The 26353-nt window shown below is 45.0% G+C and overlaps 1 protein-coding gene across 5 annotated transcripts in view; it reads right to left on the bottom strand.

Annotated features, from left to right (window-relative positions):
- Positions 1-26353, bottom strand: part of MIDEAS (mitotic deacetylase associated SANT domain protein) — a 588535-nt gene that overhangs the window by 70513 nt on the left and 491669 nt on the right. For all 5 annotated transcript variants that reach the window (XM_069208745.1, XM_069208746.1, XM_069208748.1 and 2 more), the window contains 3 exons: positions 23533-23599; positions 18842-18984; positions 9771-9874 (listed from right to left, as the gene is read on the bottom strand). In XM_069208745.1, coding sequence (XP_069064846.1) covers positions 9771-9874; positions 18842-18984; positions 23533-23599 — 314 coding nt within the window. The remainder of the gene's footprint in view (positions 1-9770; positions 9875-18841; positions 18985-23532; positions 23600-26353) is intronic.

Here is a 26353-nt window from a genome sequence, read left to right as displayed (position 1 = left end):
TTGGAGGGAATTTGAGAAATTCTATGCAATAACCATGCTGGATAATTGCCAGTACCCAAGTGTCTGTTGTTATTTTCTCCCAATGTTTGTAAAAATTGCTTAGTCTCCCCCCACAGGTGTTATGTGTTGGGGATTTGTGACTTTGAAGTCACTGTTTGTTTTGAGGAGCTTGGGGCTTTGGAACTTCCCTCTATTCTTTTGGAATTGTCCCCCTCTATATTGTCCCCGAAAACTTCCCCGCTGATATTGACTTTGATAAGTGGGCCTTGTTTGTGAGGTTGTGGGTTCTGTTGCTTGTCCTCGAAACCCCCCTCTAAACTGTGTTTTGCAAAATGTGCCTCTGCTCTGTGGGGAGTAGAGTGCGCCCATGGCTTTGGCCGTATCAGTGTCTTTTTTAAGTTTTTCTATAGCAGTGTCCACCTCCGGCCCAAACAACTGCTGTCCATTAAAAGGCATATTCAGCACGGCTTGTTGTATTTCCGGCTTGAATCCTGATGTACGCAACCATGCGTGTCTCATTGTTACAGCAGTATTCACTGTCCTCGCAGCTGTATCTGCTGCATCCATTGTTGACAGTATCTAATTATTTGAGATACTTTGTCCTTCCTCCACCACTTGTTGTGCCCTTTTTTGGAACTCTTTGGGTAAGTGTTCTATGAAATGCTGCATTTCGTCCCAATGAGCCCTATCATATCTTGCCAGAAGTGCTTGTGAGTTGGCAATACGCCATTGGTTTGCTGCTTGTGCTGCAACCCTTTTCCCTGCAGCGTCAAATTTGCGACTCTCCTTGTCTGGAGGTGGTGTGTCTCCCGAGGTGTGAGAGTTTGCTCTCTTGCGAGCTGCCCCTACTACCACAGAGTCTGGTGTTAATTGCTGCGTGATATACACAGGGTCTGTAGGCGGGTGGCTTGTACTTTTTCTCCACCCTTGGAGTTATGGCCCTGCCCTTCACAGGCTCCTGAAACACCTGTTTGGAGTGTTTTAGCATTCCAGGTAGCATAGGTAAGCTCTGGTATTGGCTATGAGTGGAGGATAGTGTATTAAACAAAAAGTCATCCTCAATAGGTTCTGCATGCAAGGTGACATTATGAAAAGCTGCTGCCCTAGAGACCACCTGCGTGTAAGATGTACTGTCCTCAGGTGGGGACGGTCTTGCTGGGTAACAGTCTGGGCTGTTATCCGATACTGGCGCATCATAAAGGTCCCATGCGTCGGGATCGTCCTGACTCATTGCAGTATGCGTTGGGGATTGCATCAGTGGTGGAGTGACTGCCGGTGATGTGTGCATTGATGGTGGTGGTGATGGTGGCGGAGTTGTCTGTCTTGCCACCTTTGCCTGTGGCTGCTTGTCCTTATCTTGAAAGGCAAGTCTTCTTTTCATTTTAATTGGGGGAAGAGTGCTTATCTTCCCTGTGTCCTTTTGAATGTGGAGCCTCCTTTGAGTGTAGTCTGGCTCCATTGATTCTAGTTCTTGTCCGAACTTATGTCCTTGCATTTGGGAGGACAATCCCTGTTCCTCTGTGTAGGAACCTGATTTCGGTTCCGAGGCTGGATGTTTCGGAATGGAAACCTTTTCGGTAGCCTTTTTCGGCTCCGATGACACTTTCTTTATTTTTGGTGTCGTGATCTCTTGGTGCCGACCCATTTCGGTGCCGAACTTGCTCGGAGCCGCTGTCTCGGGCTCGAGATTGCTGTGTGCCGGTATCTCGACCGGAGTCGGATGACTTCGACACAAGCGTGCCCTTTTTCGGTGCCGATGATCGGTCACCTATTTTACGGGTTAAGCCATGGCCTGTTGGCGGTGGCGTCCCCTGGGCTTTTGTGGTCTTCTCGTGAGTTTTATGTTTCGACGTCTTACTCGCGGTTTTCGGCGTTTCCTCCCGATCGAGCTCGTCCGAGTCCGACTCCTGGATGGAGAAGCTTTCCTCTTCTTCCTCCAAATGCCTTTGTCCTGTCGGCACCGACGCCATTTGCAGTCTTCTCGCTCTTCGGTCTCTTAATGTCTTCCTCGACCGAAACGCTCGACAGGCTTCACAAGTATCTTCTTTGTGTTCTGGCGACAAACACAAGTTACAGACCAGGTGCTGATCTGTATACGGATACTTGTTGTGACATTTTGGGCAGAAGCGGAATGGAGTCCGTTCCATCAGCCTCGAAGAGACACGTGGCCGCGCCGACCAGGCCCCGACGGGGGACCCGAAGGGCCACCGGAGCTCTTCAAAAGTCGGTGTCGATCTGTAGTAACTAACCCGATACCGAACGCAAACAATACCGTCGAATTTTCCGAGATTCTAACTAACTTTCCGAACCGAAACACGGAGCGAAAAGGAACACGTCCGAACCCGATGGCGGAAAAAAAACAATCTAAGATGGAGTCGACGCCCATGCGCAATGGAGCTGAAAGGGGAGGAGTCCCTCGATCTTGTGACTCAAAAGACTTCTTCGAAGAAAAACAACTTGTAACACTCCGAGCCCAACACTAGATGGCGGGATGTGCAAAGCATGTGTATCTGCAGCTACACATGCCATCGAACATATATATACATACATATATATATATATATATATATATAGATAGATAGATAGATAGATATATATAAAAATATAAAATAAAATATCTTTCAAAATGTTACTATATTCAAATTAGGAACCTGAGAAGACTGGTGGGCCTTTAAAAATACAATATGCCTGAAACGTCTCAAGAAAACAGCTATGACCCTGGGGTGCACACCCTGGGACGTAGCAGGAGCCGGGCCTGGGGTGTGGTGGTCCCCAGGGCCATCAGTGGCTCCTTATAGTTTAGTTTGCTAACTATAACTTGAGTTACCGTCATGCACCATCGCTCACTCTCAAACCGATTGAGTAAAATGCACAATGGCATAGTGAGAGTCAAACAGAGAGACATGTTCGTACACGAGATAGAGATAGATACCCTCAGAGGTACATGGAAGGCCTTGAACACGACTCATGTGACACCAGTCAAGTTAATAGCACAGACATAGTGAAAGTCACATACGTGGACGTGTTTTCACACTGCTACTCACTCACATGAGAGTCAAACTGTCAGATCTGCTTTTGGTGTGAGGCAATACTCGGAGAAAATCCCTTTCTTTCTCTCTTTGTATCATATCTCTTCCATTACCCCCTTGAACAAAAGTTTGGAATACCTGCATAAACGTCTCCGTGCTCATTTATTGAAGCCGACACCACAGGAATATAATGCTTTTTGAAAGTCATCCTTTTGGGCTTAACTATACATAATAGCTATGTATTATCTAATTGTCAGAGTTAACTTTTTCCGCATTTATGTGAGTAATACTTCAGTCGTCCGATTCCCTCACTAGTTTTGCATGGTTTGAGGGCAGAGTAATGCAATGATTTACTGCAAGAGCCACAACCTCTTGAGTATTGTCCTCTAACTCGTTCCCTACATTAAATAGATGGCTTCTGCTGCATAATGGTGTAAGGATGTTGCTTCTTGCATACTACCTGTAGTCTGCTGTTGCAACTTCCTTTTTTTATTTTTTAGGTACAATTGTCTAACTCGTTCTCCTCTTTACACAAGGGTTACCTATGAAGTGTGCCTTGACTGCAAAGCACCCATAGATCTTACTGTGTTACTCACTATTTTCTTTTTCTCCAATGCATCACCTACAGATTTTCCAAACAATTGTATTCTCTTATATTAGGTATCAATTATTTGTATTGCACCTGGTGAAGGCTTGAAAGTTTCTGCTTCCTCTGGAACGGAATCTGTAAATAGGTTTTCCCATACATTCTCCTCGTCTGCATTTTCATATAGGAGGTCCATTTGTTCCACTAGCTTCTCTGCATCATCTTCCTCAGTCTCTTCATCTTCTGCATGTGCATGATCTTCTGGTAGTGTTGGTTCCGGTAGGCCTGTGTCCTCCATTGTGTCTGGTTTCATTTATTTCCTTGGTATCTTATTCCTGGCCTTCTTGTATATTGAAAGATAGTAAAGCAACGCACAATTCCTTATTCTGGAAAAGACAAACCGTTTTAACCTTAAGGCATTTTTGACTCTACAATGCCAAGGATCTAGATATCATATACCAGTGGTTCCTAACCTGTGGTCTGGGTAACCGGAGGGTCCTTAAGCATACTCAGGGGGTCTTCAACTGCTTAGAATATTAACTAATATTAATATATTATCAAAGTGCATATAAACAAAGAAGCAAAATTGAAAATTTTAAAACGTTCTGTAAATGTGAAGTAATTCTAAATTGAAGGCTAAAAACTAAGTTAGTATCCTCGGACTGATTCGTGGGAGCAGTGCATCAAACTAAATATAGTATGGATGATGTGTGTCCGCAATACAATTTAGAAAAGCTCCAACCTTTCCTGTAAAAATAAAATGGTTTTAAAATATTTGTTTGGTAATTAAATGAAATATAGCAACATGCATTTGTTTGATAAAAGCTTGTTTTTTGCACTGTTTTGCAGTAGTTCAAATAACTGAAATGCTTAGGCCGGGGTCCCTGGCTTCCAATAATGACCCAGTGGGAGTCCCAGGATTCCAATAACTATTCAGTGGGGGTCCCCAAGTTCTAGTAATGACTAAATGGGGGCTACAGAAGTCAAATGTTTAAGAACTACTCCCTTCACCTTTTTCAACCTCCTCTGGTGTTGGAAGATTTTCTGGGTGAAAGGATAGTTTTCCACTTACATACTTCTCGAGCATGATCATCTTGTGAAATCAAATCATTTATCTTTGGCTCCTTCTTGCCAGTAGCTTTGTCTTTCGTTCCAGAATCCTATTTTATTTAATCTTTCAGCTCTGAAGGCTAACCATCTTGAGACAGTGTCTTCTTATGTTTATTCAGTATTGATAAAATATCCAGTGAAGTTGAAGTAAGAGTCATGCAGTTGTTTTCTCTTCACCTTCCTGGAGCCCTTAAGACCCTCTGAGCCCTCATCCTCGAGTGAGAAACTGAAGCCAGTCTGCCACATAAACTCGATGTCTAAGTCACAGTGTTGTGTGTCTAGCAATTTTTTTTGTGAATTTCCGTTTAAGGCTTCAATAAAGAACAGAATACCGTATTCAGATTTAGGATCAAACAGGAAGCATAAATCACAAGCCCTGTGTTCATCACTTGTTACAACGTTGAAGCTGCTACTGCGACAAAACCTAAACTGCATGTTCTCCATAAACTAATACACTTAAAATGTTGAAAAGATGCAGATAAAACAATGCCTCCCCATACCTCCACCGAAAGTCATTCTCCGATCTGGGCCTACTCAGGGCAGCTCCTCCTCTATGGTGGAGAAGCGTCGCCACCTTGGCCAAGAGGGAGGAGATAAAAAATGAAACAACAGTTGACTATCGTTTTATTTTTCATCTGCTGGCTCAGCCAGCGTTGCAGAGAGGGATGGGGCTCGGTCACGGGAGGTTGAAGTGTCAGAGTGGAGTAGAATTAAAGCTGAGTAAAGGGGAGTAGAGTTCAGTGGTTTAGCTGCAGAGTGGAGTGTGGTGGAATAGGGTGGAGTGGATTGAGGTAGAGTTGATTGAGGTAGAGTGGACTGAGGTAGTGGGGTAGATTGGATTGGGGTAGAGAGGTGTGGATTGGATTGGGGTGGACTGAAATGGGTTAAGGTGGATTGGACTTGGGTGGATTTGAGTGGAATGGATTAGATTGGACCAAGGTGGGTGGTTTGGATTGCAGTGCTAGGGCTGGGGTGGGATGGATTGAATTCGGTTGAGTGGATTGGCCTGGAGTGGTGTGGATTAGATTAGACTGGAGCGGGTGTACTGAATTAGAATGGGGTGGATTATATTGGACTGGAGTGGGGTGGGATGGACTGGAGTAGAGTAGGGTGGACTGGACTGGAGTAGGGTGGATTGGAGTGGGATGGGCTGGATGGATTGAATTAAGAGATGGGAGGAATGAACTGGGATGGATTTGGATAAAGGGCGGTGGACTGGAGTGAGTGGTATGGATTGAAATGGAGTGGGATGGGCTGCAGTGGGATGGATTGGACTGGGGAGTGCTGGACTGGATTACGGTGGATTGGAATAGGGTGGACTGTGTTAAGGTGGGTGGATTGGAATGGGGTTGGGTGGAGGAATGGGGTTGGGTGGAGGAATTGGAGTGGGGTGGACTGAACTGGAATGGAGAATTGGTTTGGGGTGGATTGTAGTGGAGTGGTTTGATTTGAGTGGGGTGGATTGGATTGGAGTGAGGTGGACTGAACTGTAATGGGGCGGACTGGATTGGGGTAGAGTGAGTTGGAGTGGGATGGATTGAACTGGAAGGGGGGCATTGAGTGGGGTGGCGTGGACTAGGGTGGGGTGGACTGTAAGGGATGGACTGGCGTGGCGTGGATTGGGTGGACTGAGTGGGGTGGCGTGGACTAAAGTGGGTTGATTGAGGTGGGGTGGATTGGAGTGGAGTGGGATGGGGTGGATGGCATTTGGGTGAGGTGAGGTGGACTGGACTGGAGTTGGGTGGGGTGGACCAGATTGAGTGGGGTGGATCTGACGGGAGTGAGATGAATCAGATTGGAGTGAGGTGGTGTGGAGTGGATTAGACTGGGGGAGATTGGATAGGGGTGGGTGGAGTGGAGTGCATTGGATTGGATTGGAGTGAGGTGAGGTGAGGTGGGCGGGGAGAGGACTTGGTGCAACAGCCACAGCTGCAGACTTTGGAGCTGGGGAACCAGGTTCAAGTCTCGGCGTCAGCTCAAAATCCTGTGACACTGGGTATATCACTTAACCTCCCAGTGCCCACCCAAAAAATTAATGTGTCCTTGTGTAATTTAACTGGTGCTGATATAAAGCGCTCCAATATCTTTGGGGTGAGTTTGCGCTATATAAAACTACAAATTAAAAAACTTGTGTTGGATTGTTGTAGGGTGGGTTCATTGGAGTGGGTGGATTGGACTGGATTTGAGTGGATTATACTGAGTGGGATTAATTGGGGTTGGGTGAGGTGGAGTGGGTAGCAGTGGACTGTTTGGAGTGAGTACTGGGTTGGACTGGATTAGGGTGGGATGGACTGGAGTGGATCAGACAGGAATGGGGTGGACTGGACTGGAGAGGATTGTGGTGGGGTGGATTGGATTGGGGTGAGGTGTATTGGATTGGAGTAGATTGGACTGGGCTGAATTGGGATGGGTTAGATTGGAGTGGGGTGGACTGGATTGTCGTGGAGTGGCTTGTGATTGATTGGAGCGGGTGAGGTGGATTGTATTAGAGTGGGGCAGATTGGAGTGGATTAAAGTGAGACAGAATGAAATGGATACGAGTGAGGCAGACCGAAATGGATTGGAGTGGAACAGATTCTTATGGATTGAAGTGGGGCAGAGTGTATTAATGTGGATTGGAGTGGGGTGGATTGGGTTGATGTAGGGTGGATTAGATGGGAGTGGGGTGGATTGGATTGGGGGTGAGGTGGATTGGATTGGAGTGTATTGTTTTGATTAACAGTGGGGCAGATTGAAGTAGGGTGGATTGGAGTGGGACAGATTGTTCTGGACTGAACTGGGGAAGATTGTTTTGGATTAGCATGGGGCATATTGGAGTGCGGCAGACTGGCGTATGGCAGACTGTTTTGGATTGCAGTGGGATAGACTGGAGCGGGCAGATTGTTTTAAAACTGGAGTGCAGTAGACTGCAGTGGGGCAGACTGTAATAGGGCAGATTGGAGTGAAGCAGATTGTTATGGATCAGAGTGTGGTAGACGGGAGTGGAGCATACTGTTTTGGAATGGAGTGGGACAGATTGTTTTGGATTGGAGTGGGGCAGATTGTTTTGGCTTGGAGTGGGGCGAACTGGAGAGGGGCAGATTAGATTGAGGTGGGTTGGGAGGAGTGGGGTGGGTTAGATTGGACTGAAGTGAGTGGTTTGGGCTGGAGTGGGGTGTACTGCAGGATTATGTGTTAAAGCATTATTTCATAAATTACACATTATAAGGAAACAAGCTTGTTTTGCAATACCCAGAACAGGATAATTGTCATCTTTTGAGAACAGGCCCACGAGCAAAAACAAAAGAAAACATGACTGCAAAGTGAGAAAAGACTACTAAAAATAATACTTTGTAATTTTGTTTGCCCTACTGGTCCCGTTTTTGCCAGTCACAAGCTTTTTTGTTTGCAGGGCACTAGAAGTTAAAAATAACTAAATAAGTTTAATCAATCAGTTTTTGGTCCCTGGGCCACACAGAGGAACAGAAATGATGCTTGGCCTGCAGTGACGAATTACAAGGCTGTAAAGGAGAGTGCCACACATGCCACCAAATGGTAAGCGTCATGTGGGCTCCAAGCTCTTTACTGTACACAAGAGAGTTTTGCAAGCCAGACAGTGTGCTAGCACATGCGCTCGCAGGTTCGACCCTAAAAACGGAATGAGATTTCCTTAAATAATTGCATATTACTAGATATAGCTCAATTAATCAGGATTTGTGAAGTGCTGCTAATAGGGTATCCAGCCACTTGCAGGTCCTGGAGAAAGCATGAAAACGAGGGAAAAGTAAGGAGAAGGCAAACTAAAAAAGGGGGAAAAGCAAGAAGAAAACAGTGAGAACAAGGGAAAGGCAAGGAGAAGGTACACACAAAAACCAGGAGGAAAATCAAGGAGAAAGCAGTGAAAACGAGGGAATAGCAAGAAGGCACTCTCTAGCACAATACTACTATTTTCCCATGGGCAGATTATTTTGCTATTTTTGGCTGATTAAAGTGCAAAACCCAACAGGAAACAAAGAATGGGATACTTTTGTTGCTTAAATAAATGTGGAAATTTACAAATCATTAACAAGTTTATTCACAAGAAAAGAAAAGAAATCTGGATAAATACATAAGGTGGCGAAAAAATAAGCTGATAAATACGGACGGAAACGTTCAGAAATTAAATACCTTAAAGCCAGGAGCCCTACTACTGATTTAAAAATAACATAAATGGACGTCATTTAGGGGTCACAGCTGTGAACCCTGGCTTCAGGGGTGGCAATTTCAGTGCCAGGAGCATAGTGGCGGCTCGTAGTTGGGACTGCACTCTGTTTTCTGTCAATTTGTATTACACCAATAGTGAATAATAACGTTATTCACTATCAGTGTAATACACGAGGTACAATTAGCTGGGAATATGCCCCTTCATGGCAGCTGAGGTAAGTAAAAATGCTTTCAAATGCATGTTGTGTGCTTGCTTGCAGGGGAGTGTTTATGAGAGTGTGTGTGTGTGTAAGTGTGAATTTGTGTGTGTGTAAGTGTGAATTTGTGTGTGTGTAAGTGTGAATTTGTGTGTGTGTAAGTGTGAATTTGTGTGTGTGTAAGTGTGAATTTGTGTGTGTGTGTGAATGTGTGTGAGTGTGTGTGTGTGAAAGCGGGATCCAAGGGCGCGTGAAATCACGTCCGCTACCCCTGGCATTTTGGTGAATTGACGTCCATGAACATACATACCTCACACTTAATTAGGCCAAAGCAGCCAGGATTTTCAACCATGAAGAGGAAATCCAAAGTATAAGAAAATTAAATAATCCCTCCCACTAGACTGCTTTGTTTTAAGCCTGGATCTTATTTATTTCCTCTTTAAAAGTGCCAAAAGAAAGGATGAACTCTCTTGGGAGCTGCTCGAAAGGAGTTGGTTTCAAGGGAAAAGATGACATTTAACAGGAGGTGCCCACAAGTAGTACTACAAACAAACCACTTAAGGCGAATGTAAATGAATGTTACCTATACACTGTTTTATTCATTAATAAGCAATACATCGTTTTAGCGAATGTAATTAAAAGAAAAAAAGAAAATGACCCACTTACCAGGATGTTTCCTTTTGCTTCGTGCAGACAGTGAAGTGCCAATTCCTGGTTAGTGCCAGCGCCAGGCAGAATGCCGGAGCAGGCAGCGGTCATCAACGCTTCCACTGGGATTGGAATAGGGAAAATGAATGGAGGCAAAATTGAACATCATAATTTTAACATTTTCTTGTCCTAAAAAACCAAAATCCAGCACAATAGACATTTTAGACACTAGCAACAAAGAAAAATTCAACAAAATTGAAAAAAAAAAAAAAAAAAAAAAAGTCACATCCAACTAGTTTTAATGAACATCCAGACGCCGGTCGAGACAACTGCGGTGCTATGATGCATTCTGATCGCCACGGCCAATGATGGCAGATAGCAGCCATATATGTAACCCTGACACTTTCCATATTCATTACATAACCCATTTTTGATATCAAAAGCGCTGTCAATACCTACTGCCTTTTGTGGGAAATAAAGAGTTTTCAAATTGCTGCTTTGCACTAGGGTGTAAAACTCAGCATGGACACATTTTGGTCCATTCGCGAGAGAAGATGCAACATACAACTGAAGTAAGCTGCTAATGTCCGAGTGCTGTTATCAGTTGTTACACCTGCTCGCTGAATAAAATAGACTCAAGTGTATACTGCTCAAGAAAAAGACGTTTATTTTCTAATCCTGCGTAAGCGTATTTATCCAAAGGGCCAAACGGGGAGGTTTTGTGTTAGGAAATAGAAAACAATTTATATAATCCTTTCATTATTTTCCTTTAAATGAAACATATTTGAACAGGACTTCTTCCACACTGCTGTATAAACAAGGGTCATGTGTGCTCTTACACAAACTTAGAGCAATACTGACAACTCCGACCATCAGGTTTCATTTTTGTGAATACAAAGTTACTAGGTATTTACTACACTGGCAAAAAATTTCTGTAAACTCTCTCATAAGAAAGCACATCAGAGTAACCCTAGCTACAAATCACAAGGTGTAAGGTAAGCAACAGAAGTACATTTTGCAATCATATTAAAATATTTGTTTCCATTTGAATGTTCAGAGTCTGCTTTTGTGCAGCTAATCTGATGTTGGGGACAAAAGGGGGTTGGAGATGCCCGCTTGCCCCTGGGGATGACGTAGAGGCGGGGGAAACGGGGATCACAGATCGTGCCACAACAATCTTTTTCTTTTATGGTTCAAGTCTGTTTTGATTGTTTTACATGAATAAAGGTAAAGACATGCCAACGCAATATACAATAACCAGGCCCCTTTTGCGGGTCCGGACCAGCAATGACAAACTTCTGGCATGTTACTTAAGAGAAAACTCACCCCATTCACAACTCCAGCTTCCCCCGACCCCCATCTTTCCGCACCTTGTACTCGCTCCTCGAGTACGTTCGGAGCAGGCACGCACCCTGTAGTCCGGACACCCCAAGCTTCAGAGGATCCAGTAGCTGCATCGGTCTCCTATCCTGGGGAGTCCCTTCAGGGGGGCGTGTGCGCCGTTGAGCAATCAGGCGAGGCTCGGGCAGTCAGAGAGGAGGGTGTATATGGGCCACTGAGGTCTTGGTCTGCTTTCTCCATACCCAGTATCCGTTATATTCTGTGCAATCAGGTGGTGTGCGCTGGGACCTTGTCTGTACCCCAGAGGGAGAGTGTCACCTGGAGTGCCGCTCCTAACACTAGGCAAATTAGATGACTTCTCATGGACTTTAGTGGAATGGTCAGAGGATTGGGAGAGCCAAGCACAAAACTAACTGGGAAAGCTGGGTTTATATGAGCGCCTACATCCGTCAAGACCTCATCCCACTACCAGACCAGCTTAGAGCAAGACCACAGGAGGTCCAGTAGCATGCCAACAGCGCTTGCTGAGAGGCACAGTTCTTTTATGCAGCCTGGCAGGGGTAAGGTCACAATAAGTTGCTATCTTGATAGCCGTTTCAAGGCTGGCTACATTGCATCGTTGATGGACCTCCCCCCATTCCTTAGTTGTGAGAGGTCGCCCTATCTTTTGTTCCCATGTCACATGTGTGAAGATTTCTTCCCCATAACACCTCATACAAGAAGGGTGTGGAGTTCCATGATAATAAGCTTGACTCCATCTCTCTGGAGGTGCCATTTCTCAAAGGGGGTGAGCGGTGTCTGCATCCTTCACCTAATGTCAGGCTGCATATCTCAGAACAACTTCATTACTTTCAGATTAAATACTGACTCTGGGAGCACATAATCTGCCTTCAGTTGGTCGAAAGGAAGCTGCACTGCCTGATAATACTGGGTGAAGTTGGGGATCCCCATGACCCCTTTCACCATAAACAAAGCAATGGAGCTCAGCCTGAAGCGTCTTGAGTGTACCTAGCAGAGGTGTAATTTGGAGGACCTGAAACATAAATTAGGCCCTAGGAAGAACTGTAATTTTCAAGGACAACATTCGACCCAGCCAGGAGCGGCGATATTGCTTCCACTGAGGTAGGTCAGTTTTAATCTGGCGTAACAGGGAGCCGCATTTGATTACAACTGTGTTGGCGACTGTGGCAGCTATCTGGACCACGAGGTAAAACAAGGAGGAAGTAGCCCATGTTAGTAGGTACCGGGCAACCAGCTGTGCCTGCAAGGACAACGCAACAGAGAGGTTAAGGGCCCTGGATTGCCGCAGCTTAACTCTAAAGCCTGATGTTTCTCAGAAACGTTGCAGCTTTTCTAAGAAGGCCAGTAAAGAATACAGAGGATTGTTGAGAGCTACTAAGACGTCATCTGCATACAGGCTAATATATATCTCCCCCAAAAGAATACCCTGGTAATCTGTGGATCATCATGGACTCTCTGTGCCGAGGGTTCCATAAATAATGCCAACGGAGAACAACGGGCATCCTTGCTGTGTGCTAATGCGTATGGGGAAGGAGTCTGAAAGAACTTCACTGATCCTCACTGCCGCCCACGGTGTGCTATATCTGCTCAGTATCCACCTGCAAAATATGCTCCCAAAGCCAAAATGGCTTAGGGTGTTGCAGTCAGATAAGGCTAATGCACCCTGCCAAATTTCAGTGTCAAATGCTAAGATCATTACCTCATCGAGATCGTTTGGCTTTGTCCGCCAGTTGTAGGGTCCTCTTGGTTTTATCTCCAAACTGCTGATATGGAATGAACCCAGTCTTGCCTGGGTCCTCTAGGGAAGGCATAAGGGGTGAGGTGGGCAGCAAAGATGCCTATTAAAAAATATGGCATCAACATTTATGAGTGAAATGGTCGAACGATATGAGCCACAGCAGAGATGGTCTTTCCCAGGTTCTGAAAGTACAGTTATTGAGCGCGGTAGAGTTACTGTGTTGGCAAAGGACTTAAACAATTTAGTAAAGATCAGCACCAGGGCCAGGCATAAGGACTTCTAGAACAGAGAGAAGACAAGACATTCGGGCCAAGGAAATAGATGAAATGACTTCCTCAATGTGGATGGGACTGTCGAAAGGCTCTGCCTGTTGTGGAGTCAGTCAAGTGGTGCATGCTCCCTGGAGGTATGTCTGGCTGTCAGCGTCCCCGAGGTTCTAGGCGTCATATAAAGTTTTATAAAAGTCTTCAAAGTGCATCACTATGCAGGTGTCTCCTGTGACATTAGCACTGTACGCTCTCCAGATACCACTCACCCTACCAGCCTCTCGTTTTGGGTATAATCTTTAGGGAAGAAGTCTGCCACATTTATCTCCCCATAGGTAGCATTCGGGTTAGAGTCACAACAGAGCTTATTCCTCCCTGTCAAGATCCAGGTGTCACTGTTGGGACCGGGCTAGCTCCAGCTGTTTCCAAATCCTTGGGGTTATTGTCTGTTTGTGACTAACTCCAAGCTCTCCAAACTGCCCCTCAAACCCGGTCCTCTTAACTCCACAGTTTATTTTCGGCCTCAGAGCTAACTATATATTCCCCTTTCGTCATCACCTTCAATGTCTTCCAGATAGTGGCTTTGCGTATACACCCAGTATTGTTAGTCACCAAAGAATCTTTGATGACTCGCTTTAGCTTTTGAACAGTGCCAGGCTATCCAGTCGTCCACTGTGGGGCCTCAATTCAGAGGATGAGGGCAAGTGGGGCATGGTCAGACAATGCCATAAGTTCAATGGAGATCCCTCTTAACCAAGACTGCACGGCTGATGTGCCCAGGAAGTAGTCAATGTGAGCACAGGTTTTATGAGCAGAAGAGTAGTATATGTAGTCGCCAGTCAGTGGGTGTAATATCTTCCAGATGTCTCCCAGTCCCGTCTCCTGTAACCATTCTCTCCCATTCAGCCACAGGGCCCCTGTCTGTCTAAACCGCTGCCCAGACATATCAAGGCTCTTATTCATCACAAGGTTGGGTTCCGCCCCTATCAGGACTGCTGGGCCAGGTGATTCCAAGGTCAACAAAGCTGCCTGCTTCAGAAATGGCTCCTGATTCTTTAGCCGAGCATGTTTAGCCACTATGGTGAGTGGGAATCCACTGACGTGGATGCGAACAGTGGGTAATCTGCCCTTCTCTGCCACTTTGTTCACAATCGTCCCTTGAAAGTACTGTGAAAAAAGGATGGCACTCCCTGCTTCATAGGGCAGGAGGATAAGTAACGATGGCAGTTTGCCAGCCCTGGAGGTACAAAACCTTTGTTGCAAGTACTCAAGCTCCTCACCATCAGACATTTATTTGTCCTCCATTGAAGGCTTCACTTAGGAAGAGGACGAATGATTCCATGAATACCCTGGTCAGAGGCATTGCATCGTTGCCTTTGACTGCTATGACAGGGCCCCATTGGGAGTATTGGCCATCATCAGTGGCTGTGCCAGATGCTTGTGCAATCATGTCTTTAAGGTTGCACACTTTCCTGCCCCCGCCATATTAGGGGTCCCCGTAGAGATCAGTTTGAGTGCGCACAGCTCTGAAGTTGTACTAGTAGTTCTGCTAGGGTTGGGGGTCCACCCAGATGCAGGATGGTCCTGTGGCAATTGCTATGTGGCTCCTGAACCTCACACGCGACAATGCCCACCCATGCCTCTTTGCTGGTAAGGTGGGCTAGGGCCAGTACTAGATTTCCTATCGGCCGAGAGATGCAGGCGTCGCCATTAGTTGACCACTTCGACCGGCGGGCACAGAGGAGCTAGGATTATGAAGACGCCTGCAGGCCGAAGTATGCTTCTGACCCAGCAATGCACCGGCCTACTTCAGTCAAGGTTCCAGGACTGCGCTATCCACATGGGTTTCGGGGGCCGAGCAGCTCCAGGCCGGCGAGGCATGTCCCATGGGACCACAGAAACCCTGGTGTGCAGGTGCCCATCCTTCTCCGGACTACCCATCTGCGGTGGTGGCTGCCATCTTAAGCATTGTGTCTCACAGGCAGCAGTCACCGGCACATCGGGTGCAGGGCAGAGGAGCCTTGCTGAACGCTCAAACCCTGCCTGGAGTAGTCAGAGGTGGGTCCTGCACGGTGTTGCGCTGCCTGGAGATTCAATGTATGCTGCTAGGAGAGGCTTTGCCCAGCGAGTTGGCAAAGGAGTCATCTTGGCCACGACCCCAATGTTTTTCTTTTAAACTGCCTCTTGAGGTCAGCAGTTCCAAATGGCGATTCAGGGATCATCTGAGGCTGTGCCAGTCTCACGGACAGGGAGAATTCTAACTACTTCGGATCCGCAAGACCTTCCCAAGATATACATAAACAAACACAATAGTAAAACCCCAGGTCTGACGTGCTTTCAGCTGTTCCCCAGTGGGTTTGTGGGAGCTGAGAAACACTCACCAGCCCTTCTCGCTCATTCACAGGTACGGTTCACCTGCCACTCTGCACATTTCAAGGTCTCATTTTAAAGTCAATGGCCTATTATTACTATCTAGTCACGGGAGAAATTCTCCCTGTTACCTTTGTGTATCTGTTCTGGACTGTGCATTTTAAGTCTCTGTTTTATTCTGTTGCAGAATGTAAATAGTCATTTGCTTCCTCTTGTAGCCCTCGTCAGCTTTTTCCCTCCCGCAAGTATCCCTCGGTCTGAGACACTGATCTCGGGTCATGCCACACATGCAGAAGGTGTGGTCTCACTGATGGACAGTGAGTTTCCACAAGGAGTGGGGGTGTTTTTTCTCAAGGACAGGGTACAGCCTTGTAATATAATTGTGTATTAGAAATGCCCCGGTTTACAATACTCATAGCAAAGCTTGAGGTCTCAGGATACGTCGTTCTTACAATTAAGGAAGTACCCTTAAAAAAATAAGGTGATAAAAAAAAAGCACACACGGTTTGTGATCAACACGATAAACACAATAAGAGCGAAGTCAATCCTAGACACAAAACATATAACAAATCCAAAGTTAAACATTTTAAATGACATTTACTGGAAACCAGGGGTGTTTTCAATTTGAGAAGCTGCGGGGTGCATGCAGTCAGGTGGCCTTCACCCCTTCCTGGGCTTTGTTTGATGTCAGTCCCCCCTGGGAAGATAAACTGGGAGCATGCAGTACTGTGCCAGGGCTTTTATGGTAAACCAAAGGCGTTCGCTGCTGCTTCAAACACTGTGAAATCACAAAACAGTTCTGGTGCGAAAGCCGCCCCCTCAACACCTTCTGTTTGAACAGATAATATGCAGACTCAAGTGAAATAATCAAAGCGGCACTGGGAGACCACGGACTGCCTCAAATATACAACCTGGACGCCACCTATTCTCACGGAAAACCGACAAAAACTGAATAAATTCCGAAAATTTAACATTTTAAGTTTAATGGCAAAAATACTGACAGTACATTGCAGCGCAAGATGCTGAAAAAACATGTTGTGTTATTTGTTTGTGCTGCGCCTGTCGAGTTATATATTTTGTTTAAAATTCAGACAGATGGTTGTATGTCAAAGACAAAAACAGACACTACAGTTGCGTTTATTAGCCTTTCACTTGCTTGAGCACGTGAATTAATTACATGTCCTTACAGAACATGGTGATGCTTCTTCCGGTACTAAGGCTTTTATGTGAAGAAAGTGGGCAAAATAAATCTTGCAAACAATGCGATTACTCTCATAGTCAGGCAACATGTGAGCACAGCACATAGTGCACAACATGCCCCGAGTCCCCAGTTGTCTCTATGTTAGAGTAGTACAACACCTATGCCAATCACAAAAATAAACAGCAACCAATGAACAACCTGTTAGTCCACTGGACACTGACAACAAAGAGGAGAGGCCCAGAGGTTGATTCCGGGAGCGAGGGCAAGCCCAACCACATCTAACTGTGTGTCGAAAAGACCCCGGCTCCTCCACCCCCTGCCAACTCCAACTTGGCAAGAGGGGGCGCAAGCTGGGGGCGAGAGGCCTCCTATTCTATACCGTAAATCTTAAGGACCGGTGAGCACAGCACATAAGCTAGCACGCGCTCCTCCTTTGTATTTACACGTTTTAATATTTTTGTGTCTTTTGATTACAACATTTACATTTATATAAACAGCTGTCACGATTTTATCACTGAGTGTCAATTTGAGCAATTAAGGCACTGGTTTAGATATATAAGTCTTCAACACTAAGCCAAGCAGATACGAACTGACAATATCCCAGCACGTCTGCTAAATACTGTTCTATTTCACCGATAGGAGACAAGCTCACTGGTCTCAATACTCGCGTAGTAATTAATGCACTGGACCTCTCATTTCCATCAGCAAATAACTATTTGTTCCCGCCAGCAGTCCCAAACCCTCTCAAACATCCAGGGGTCTCCCCAGCCCTTGTATACATTTTATTCTAAAGCCAGAGAAGTGTGGCACAATGGTTAGAGGGCAGACCATGATGCAGAGATCTGGCCCGGGACCAGGGTTCAAGTTCAATTCCCACCTCCGCGGGTCTTGGGCACAATTCCCTTGGACCAGATAATTCTTGCCTCGGTGCCTAATCTAATTAATGGGTCCCACTCTGTAACTCTGGGCAATAGCTTGCTTAATCTCCACAACGTGCCTGGATGCCTGGCTTCACCCTGGGGATGCCCAGGAGTGGGTGCTTCACAGGGAAAGGCCAGGAGGGGTTCCACAGCGGTATGCGTAAAGCGCCTTGAGAGTGCGGGTGAGTAGTGCGCTGTACAAGTGCAAAGTTTACATTTTACGAAGTTTTATTCACTGCATGCCTCTAGTCCAACTCATCTAGCAAAGGCACATCAGAGTTGTGCCAATTTTCTAGCTATATCTCACTTAGCTGCTGCTAAGTCCTAAACAGCCAATAACATCTGATCCCTTCGCCTTATTTCAGATGTCTACGTTCACAATAGTCTTGTGAACGTAGACATCTGGATCAATGGACAGTCCCCAGAGGGTGCAGAGAAAGGTATTCACTTCCCAACAAACATGCACCACCCGTAGACCTACCTAATTAATGAATAGGATCCACAGAATAATATGATCAACACAGGATTTCAAGCAGGACCAGTCTGAAGCTAGTCTTGGTTGATATCGTCCTAGGAAAGGTAGAACTCCTACTATTCATCATCTTTCAGTGTGCCCACTTCTTGGCTCCACCTATAGCTTAGTCTGGTCAGGTCTCGGCTGATGTTCATTATAATGACATGTCTAAGACGTTGCTGCCCCCCCCATCCCCGCATCTAAGTATCTAATAGCCCTTTTTCTATGAGTGAAACTTTAATTGTCTCAGCATCATCCCCATGCTTGACCGGAGGGTATGCTTGAATTGCAGGTTTTTAAAGGCCTGGAGTTCACTTATGTCACAAACTGTCTGAAAAATGTATGAATGAGAACATGCCCTCATCCCCTAAACCTTAGTCACTGAAGAGATTCCAATAATGTCCCACTCCCCAAAAGCATAGTTTATTCACCCCTTTCAGTCTCGTGCTGGTGTATACCTGCATCTTGGGTGTCAGTGTTTTACCCCAGCCTATTTCTTGTTAAGGTTGTGTGTTTTTCACAACCTCAGTTGCAGACGGTGTATCGTGGGCCATAATAGAGAAACGGGATAGATCCTCCCTGTCCCATAGCATTGCTAACAATAGTGTTGGCTGGCTCACCCTCTGTAGTTTAATTTTTGGCAATTCACTATCACTTGCTTAGTTCTCTCTAAAGCCTCGTTTCCAAGGTGCATTGCTCACCAACTACCTATCCTCACCTTTCTCGTGAGTGGACTGGTTGCTCTCCAGGTCTCCCCAAGGCTGCCACACCAGATCTGCCATAGGATTGTCTTCATCCGCCTTACAACGATCCCGAAGCTCTGGGATTTCTGCCTGAAATCGGGAGCCCACATTTATCCGTCTGCAGAAACAAGAACCATTATCAAGCTAGGAAGTAATACCAGCTGCCAACTCGTCCAGGCAGTGCTACTAGATCAGTGTCTGAATTCCAAAAGGATGTGTCACAGATTTGCGTGCAACTTTAACTGCAACCTTGCAAAAACCCTGCAAAAATACTTATTGGGGACATTTAAATAATTATGTGATGCATAAATATATTTTAAAGTTAAAATATACCTTGGAGTACTCAAATGAAGGACATTTGCCTCTTTGATTTTAGTATGAAGACACAGGTGTCCTCCAAAGAAACAGGCAATATTAAGAAACATGGCTATTTTAGAGGTCATCTTTACTGCCCAAGACCTGTTGGTCACACAATCAGGTTCGCCAAGATGGGACAGAGACATACTTGCAACACATATCAAATCTATGTAAAACTGCCTTTGATATACATCCATCTCAGTTTCTACACAGATTTCATATTTTGTACAGCTAATCCCACACAACATGCAGGAGGTTTACCAAGGCAGCGGCACACAGTGTCACTTAGACCTGTGCCATGCCTTAGCCCAAAGGTTGTGCTCAGAGTCTAGGTTGAACATACTTCTGAATCCACTAGGACAGCCCTACTGTACAAGTCTAGAGTTGGTTTCACACAAAGTTCCTAGGCTCTCTCTTCAGCAGCACACATTTAGCACATCACACGCAGTGTCTGAAGAAGTCATAATTAGTGAAGCGAACAACACTACCACATTCTGTTATCACAACGCCTTTCCACCCACAACAAGGAGGAGAAGGAGAGTCACAGAAAACACTTGAGAACAAAGCTGTCTGAGGGTTGGAAGAGGCAAACAGAATTAAGGTTCAGTTGAGATGTGAAATATGTATAAGCAAAAACGCTTAAGATAACCCACAAGCAAACACTGAGGGACAGATCTTAGGGAGAATGAAACAGACGCCACAGGGTATTGAGAAAGTGTGTTTTGCCTTTCCAATGAGCAGCTAATGCAAAACAGTCAGGGACAAAAGTGACTTTACTTTTAGGGAAGAGGGTGGCGTAATAGACACTTTGGAAAACATACGTGGGAATACAGTGGTGAAATTCACATGCAAAACGGGGATTTTTGCAAAAGCAGGCACACGCATCATCCCCATTTTAAATTAGAACAGCAACCACAAGAAGGAACATCTTCACTTGTGAGGCTGCAAGCACAACAGATAAAATAATACCTTAAGCTGTTATTAGTCTTCGAGTACTAAGTATGATGCACACTTAACAAAATTACATGGCTGAAACAAACAGCCTCAATCTTTGTGTTCTCCAAAAACGTTAAGATTAGGATTCTCAGGGAAAGAAGCCCAAACTTCCAGCAAGGTTTACAAGCACAGGGTAATATTAAGGGAATAACCCAACAGAAAGGGTACTAGCCAACTTGCACTGCAATGTAAATCACAAGAACAATACAAGACCAGGAAGGATGTCAGGGAGGAGTCCGCACAGGTAATGAACACGAAGGGCTTGAATATGTATCTGGGATATTGGAGTCATCTAAAAGACCTGAACCACGTAAAGCAAAGAGTGACACATGACACAAGAAAACGCAGTAATAACTCATGCAGAGGCACTTTGAAAGTGCTCCTCTGTTTGTTAGCTACGAAGATCACCTCTAGGGATGGTACTGTTCATGTGCACTTATGATACACAGTACTGTCAGTTCAAAACTAATGGTTCGATACAAGCAAGTGAAATGCACTACGAATGATGATACCGAGCCAATCTGCAACTGAAACACTTCTCATTCTGCGGGATCAATCGTTCTGTTTACAGTGGCATTTTTCTGGCAGGTGAAGATTTAAGATTTGTTAGCGCTGACAGACACAAAAAGAAGCAGACAATATTAAGAACACATTATTAAAAACTGGACCGTGTAACAAACGTAGAAATACAACAGCAGCTATCTAAAGTATGACAGTACATACATGCAAGGGCTGCAAAAAGGATGGTGATAACATGTTGAAGCAAGACGAAGAGGAGCACACAAGAGATTCCTAAGGAGCATCCGGTCAGGTACAAGCCGTATTTCACCAGGTTCCAGGGTGTTATGCAGAGAACGCCTGGTTCACTGTTTTTGCTTTTCGGGGTTGGGATTTGCTCTTGGAATCTCTACTGCCTCCACTGAGGTGCTGTCGGATGTGTAGTCAGTTGTCATATGCGATGGTGGGCCCAGGCGGGTGGGCGTATCTGTAATGAAGCCGATTCTGAATTCCAGAGTGGCTTCAAAGGTAAGTCTATGTATATCTTACCAGGGGATGGTGGGGGAGGAGATTCCCCATTTATTAGTTTGACCAGCTGGTCTACTGCTGCTGGTACTAGTGAAGAGCAGGGTAGGCCGGCCAGTAGGCATTGCCAGCCACAGTGCAAGAGCAGCAGAGCTTACATTTCCCCAAGGTTTTAGTTTTGAGGAGGATGCACTATTGGTCAGCTTTGACGTGTGTAAGCACTGTAAGATTTTGGTTAGTAGTGAAGTCAGGTGTGGAATATGGATTTGAAGTAGGTAAGATGCCTCGTTGAGTTAAATAACCCGTTTTTCTACTGGTAGTAGACAGCTTTAAGTGAGGGAGATGAGGAATCCTGTTTTAGAAGGTATGAGTTCCAAAAACAATAAAGTGTTCAGTTTATCAGCTTTTACTGAAGCATTTAAGATCTTTCCTGAAACACAGAACTGACATTCCGGGAGAGCTGGGTGTCATTTTCGTATTGGTGAACGGTGATACTATCCTACAGCACAATCTTCACTAAAAGACCCATGTACATAATAAGGAGGGATGGCGACTGGCCTGAATCCTGAGGCTCTCCACATTTTAGTGGTAGGGATGTTGCGTTCTCACAAGAGCGATGATCTATAACATATAACCTATAATGCATAGGTTGTGCCCATGTAGGTTTATTGCCTACGGCCTTCAAGAACCTGTAAGAATGATTTATTTGCACATTATTGGTGTACGCATTTGTTTACCAATGCATACATACCCTCCATCTATACAATGTGTGAAAGAAATATTGCTCTCCTTCTCACTAAATCCTTCTTAGAGATGCATTCTCACGAATGTCATGGGAACAAGAACATTGTTTCATTCCTTTTTACACTGTGCGAACTATTACATAAAGGATCATTATTCTGCTAACAAGCAAAAACGACCCACTTCAGCAAGGGGATTTATCAATAGCTAACTGCAGGTGGCTCAAAGACATCCGTGGGCTGCTCCAGCTAAGACTGCATTCAGCCCAAGAGGTATAGGGTTGATATTCCAATTCTCATCAGAGAAGCTCTAAAATAGGTTCCCGGTTAGGACATATTTTCATATACAATACAATGTCTGGTGTATTCATTTTGTATCCTTTTCTAACGTTTGTCTTCGTAAATGCCACAGTCATAATTGTGATTATCATTCCAAACGTTCTGCTGTACAGCGGTGCACAATATGAATACAATATTGAGTGTGAAGTGTTATAGGGATTGTTGAAGGAGAACTCACCTACAAATCCCCTGCTGAGTTTCAGTCAAATTTGATTGGAGGTCAAAAACTGACCCCTTCAACGTTATACCCTCCCTGTAAGAGGCCCCCTTGAGATCGTTACCTATTCCCTTTCCACAAGGCCATTAAGGCGATAACTGCAGGCCTTGGTAGCCAAGTTAGATCTATCAGACATACATGTGACCAAAGCCATGGGGTGCATCAAGAAGGGAGACCTGAAGGACATCAGAGTTATAAATGGCAATCTGAATTCGACGATGGGGGAGACCATTTCAGGACTCCTTCTCACTTCCAACCCAGGGGAGAGAACTGACAGAGAGGTCCTGTAATTAACGCAGCCAATATCTCAACCAGCACTATTGGGAAAACATCACAAGCCTCAAATACCCACAGTATTTCGTCTGGCACAAGGAGAGGTGAAGAGTCTGTGTTGTATCAAGGTAAGAATCAAGACTGGGGTGGGTTCAAGAATTTGTGGTTGGAAATCTGCTCAAGGGCGCAGTTTGCGGTTTGTTCAAATGGGCAAGGTGGACTTAAGCCAAGATGGGCCAAACCATACTCGGTGTTCACAATGGTGGCATAAACTTTTTTATTCCACAAAGGAAACATGCCAGATCGGCTGTTTTTATACAGTACTTTAACTCAATAAATAAATATCCAAGTAGCATGAACTCGGAGCACAGTTAAGGCACTCCGTAGCTTAAAACAGAACAAAATCTACACTGTGTACAACGAATAAAAGAGCACTGAAGGAGGCACAGTTGCTGTACGGACGGACTTGTGTCATTTTTAGAGTCCAACTGGGTCACTAGAAGAACATAACCGATGACAAGATGTACACGTCATTGCTAGATGCCTCGTTTGGGAGCCTGTGAATCCGTTTTACATAAGTCTTTGATCATACTTTACTGCGAGGTGGTTTCTACACATTTGGAATAGATGGGGTCAGTGCAAGAGACTTCTGTATGATTGGTTAAAATAGTCTTAAAAGTGGCTCTTAGATGACACATGAGATGTTGGGTTCACTACTTACGGTTCAATGCTGACGGGGGTGGCTTCTCCCATGGCAGTGAGGACTGGAGGAGTGACATCGGAGCTGACTGCAACAAAGTAAAATGTGGTAGAAAAGGACTAATAAGGGCAATGCATGGGCACACGGAAGTCAAAGACATCACTACAAATCAAAAGTATAAAGGACATACACATGGTTTTGTTAGGGCTCACTATATGCCCTAATGGACGCATGGCAATGTTCCATAAACTAGTCCAGGACTCTAAGGGCCCTCATTACGAACCTGGCGGTCTAATAACCGATAGGGTGGCTGCCAGCCGCGGTGGTAGCACCATGGTCGGACCGCCAGATTACAACTAAATGTGAGCCTGGCGGTCCTAATCCACCAGGGCAGCTCTGCAAGCAGCGCTGCCCTGGGGATTATGACCCCCTTCTCCATCAGCAATCTCGTGCTGGTAACACAGCCATGAAAAGGTAGGCGGGGATGGGGGTGCAGGTGCCCTCTTGGCCAGCCCCGTCGCAACATTCACTGTCTGCTTTGCAGACCGTGAACATCGCAACGGGTGCTGGTGCACCCTATGCACTACAGCATTGCCGCTGGCTCTATTACGAGCAAGAGACAATGCTGTAGGCTGTTTCACGCTGGGCCAGTGGATGGAAACAGAGTTTCCACCCGCTGACCTAGCGGAAAACTCATAACGGCCCAAGTAGTGAGGCCACCACACTGGCAGCAACCTACCCGTTGGAACTCCGGTGGACGGGATTTTCTCTCCACCGATGTACATTTAGGCACTGATTATGACAGTCTGATAAAAGCCTAAGCCCTTTGACTTCAGTGGTTTCTTCTAGTCCTGGTGAACAGACCTTTTTGATAGTTGGAAGGTAAAAGAAACAGGTGGCGATCAAAGAATTCCAAATCTAACTTATAACAAAGGTCTGCCTCCACGGTATGATATATATGGAAAATGTCACTTACCCAGTGTACATCTGTTCATGGCATGTTGTGCTGCAGATTCACATGCTATGCATATCGATTCCGACATCTAGTGTTGGGCTCGGAGTGTTACAAGTTGTTTAAATTCGAAGAAGTCTTTTAGAGACACGGGATCAAGTGACTCCTCCTCTCGGTTCCATTGTGCATGGTCAGCGACTCCATTGTTAGATTGTTTTCCCGCAGAGGGTGAAGAAAGGAGTAATAAAGTATGTACGAGAAAAGAGATGTCCATGCAAATGTAAGAATATAAGTTAGTTACCTCTAACTGTGGTTCTCCAGTATTGGTATCTTTCATAGATTCACATGCTTGAATCATTCCCCGTCGTCGAAGTGGGAGTACCACGGTACATAGAAAGCAATAAATAAATAAAGAAAAAACTTCTTTTTTTTTTTTTTCCACTGTAGTCAATAGGAAAAAACACATTCAGTTTTGTAACTATCAGCCTCATTAGAAAAAGGCCAAAACTTCAGCCAATCAGGCGAGACCACCCCTTTAGAATCCTCAGCACAGAGACTCAGTCTCTCAGATTTCTCCGCACTAGTGATTATATGAAAATTAAAGAGGTGAGCCCCTATGGGGAGGCAGGTGGGTCACATGTGAATCTATGAAAGATACCAATACTGGAGAACCACAGTTACAGGTAAGTAACTTATTTTCTTCTCCAGTATTGTGGTATCTTTCATAGATTGATTCACATGCTTGAATCAGAATAGTCAGCAGTAAGAAAGATGGTTGAATTCTGAACACCAGTAGCATGTCTGTTCACAATTCTTTATATGTGGACTCACATAGGTAGTTAAATTATGCTAATCAACCTTGCAAAAGATTATATATATGAATATATACATATACAGATATACATATATATATATATATATATATATATATATATATGGAAAATGTCACTTACCCAGTGTACATCTGTTCGTGGCATTAGTCGCTGCAGATTCACATGCCGTGCACATCCCGCCATCTGGTGTTGGGCTCGGAGTGTTACAAGTTGTTTTTCTTCGAAGAAGTCTTTTCGAGTCACGAGACCGAGGGACTCCTCCCATTTCGACTCCATTGCGCATGGGCGTCGACTCCATCTTAGATTGTTTTCCCCGCAGAGGGTGAGGTAGGAGTTGTGTATGCTAGTAATAGTGCCCATGCAATGGAGTGAATACGTATGTACATAATGAAGTTTAAAGTAATATATTTACAAATTTACAAATGTTCAAGATCAACTTCTAAACGGCTACAGGCTCCTGGGGAGGCGGGTGGGCGCATGTGAATCTGCAGTGACTAATGCCACGAACAGATGTACACTGGGTAAGTGACATTTTCCGTTCAATGGCATGTGTAGCTGCAAATACACATGCTGTGCATAGACTAGTAAGCAGTTATCTCCCCAAAAGCGGTGGTTCAGCCTGTAGGAGTTGAAGTGGTTTGAAATAATGTTCGTAGTACAGCTTGACCTACTGTGGCCTGTTGTGCAGTTAACACATCTACACAGTAGTGTTTGGTAAATGTATGAGGCGTAGACCATGTTGCTGCCTTACATATTTCGTTCATTGGAATATTTCCTAGAAAGGCCATGGTAGCACCTTTCTTTCTGGTTGAGTGTGCCTTTGGTGTAATAGGCAGCTCTCTCTTTGCTTTAAGATAGCAGGTTTGAATACACTTAACTATCCATCTAGCAATGCCTTGTTTAGAAATTGGATTCCCTGTATGAGGTTTTTGGAAAGCAATAAATAGTTGTTTTGTTTTTCGAATTAGTTTTGTTCTGTCAATGTAGTACATTAGCGCTCTTTTGATGTCTAATGTATGCAGTGCTCTTTCAGCTACAGAATCTGGCTGTGGGAAGA

This window comes from Pleurodeles waltl, chromosome 9 (genome assembly GCF_031143425.1).
Source record: "Pleurodeles waltl isolate 20211129_DDA chromosome 9, aPleWal1.hap1.20221129, whole genome shotgun sequence".
NCBI lineage: Eukaryota > Metazoa > Chordata > Amphibia > Caudata > Salamandridae > Pleurodeles > Pleurodeles waltl.
Note: the sequence above shows the minus strand (reverse complement) of the source record. Positions and strands in the feature narration are given on the sequence as shown.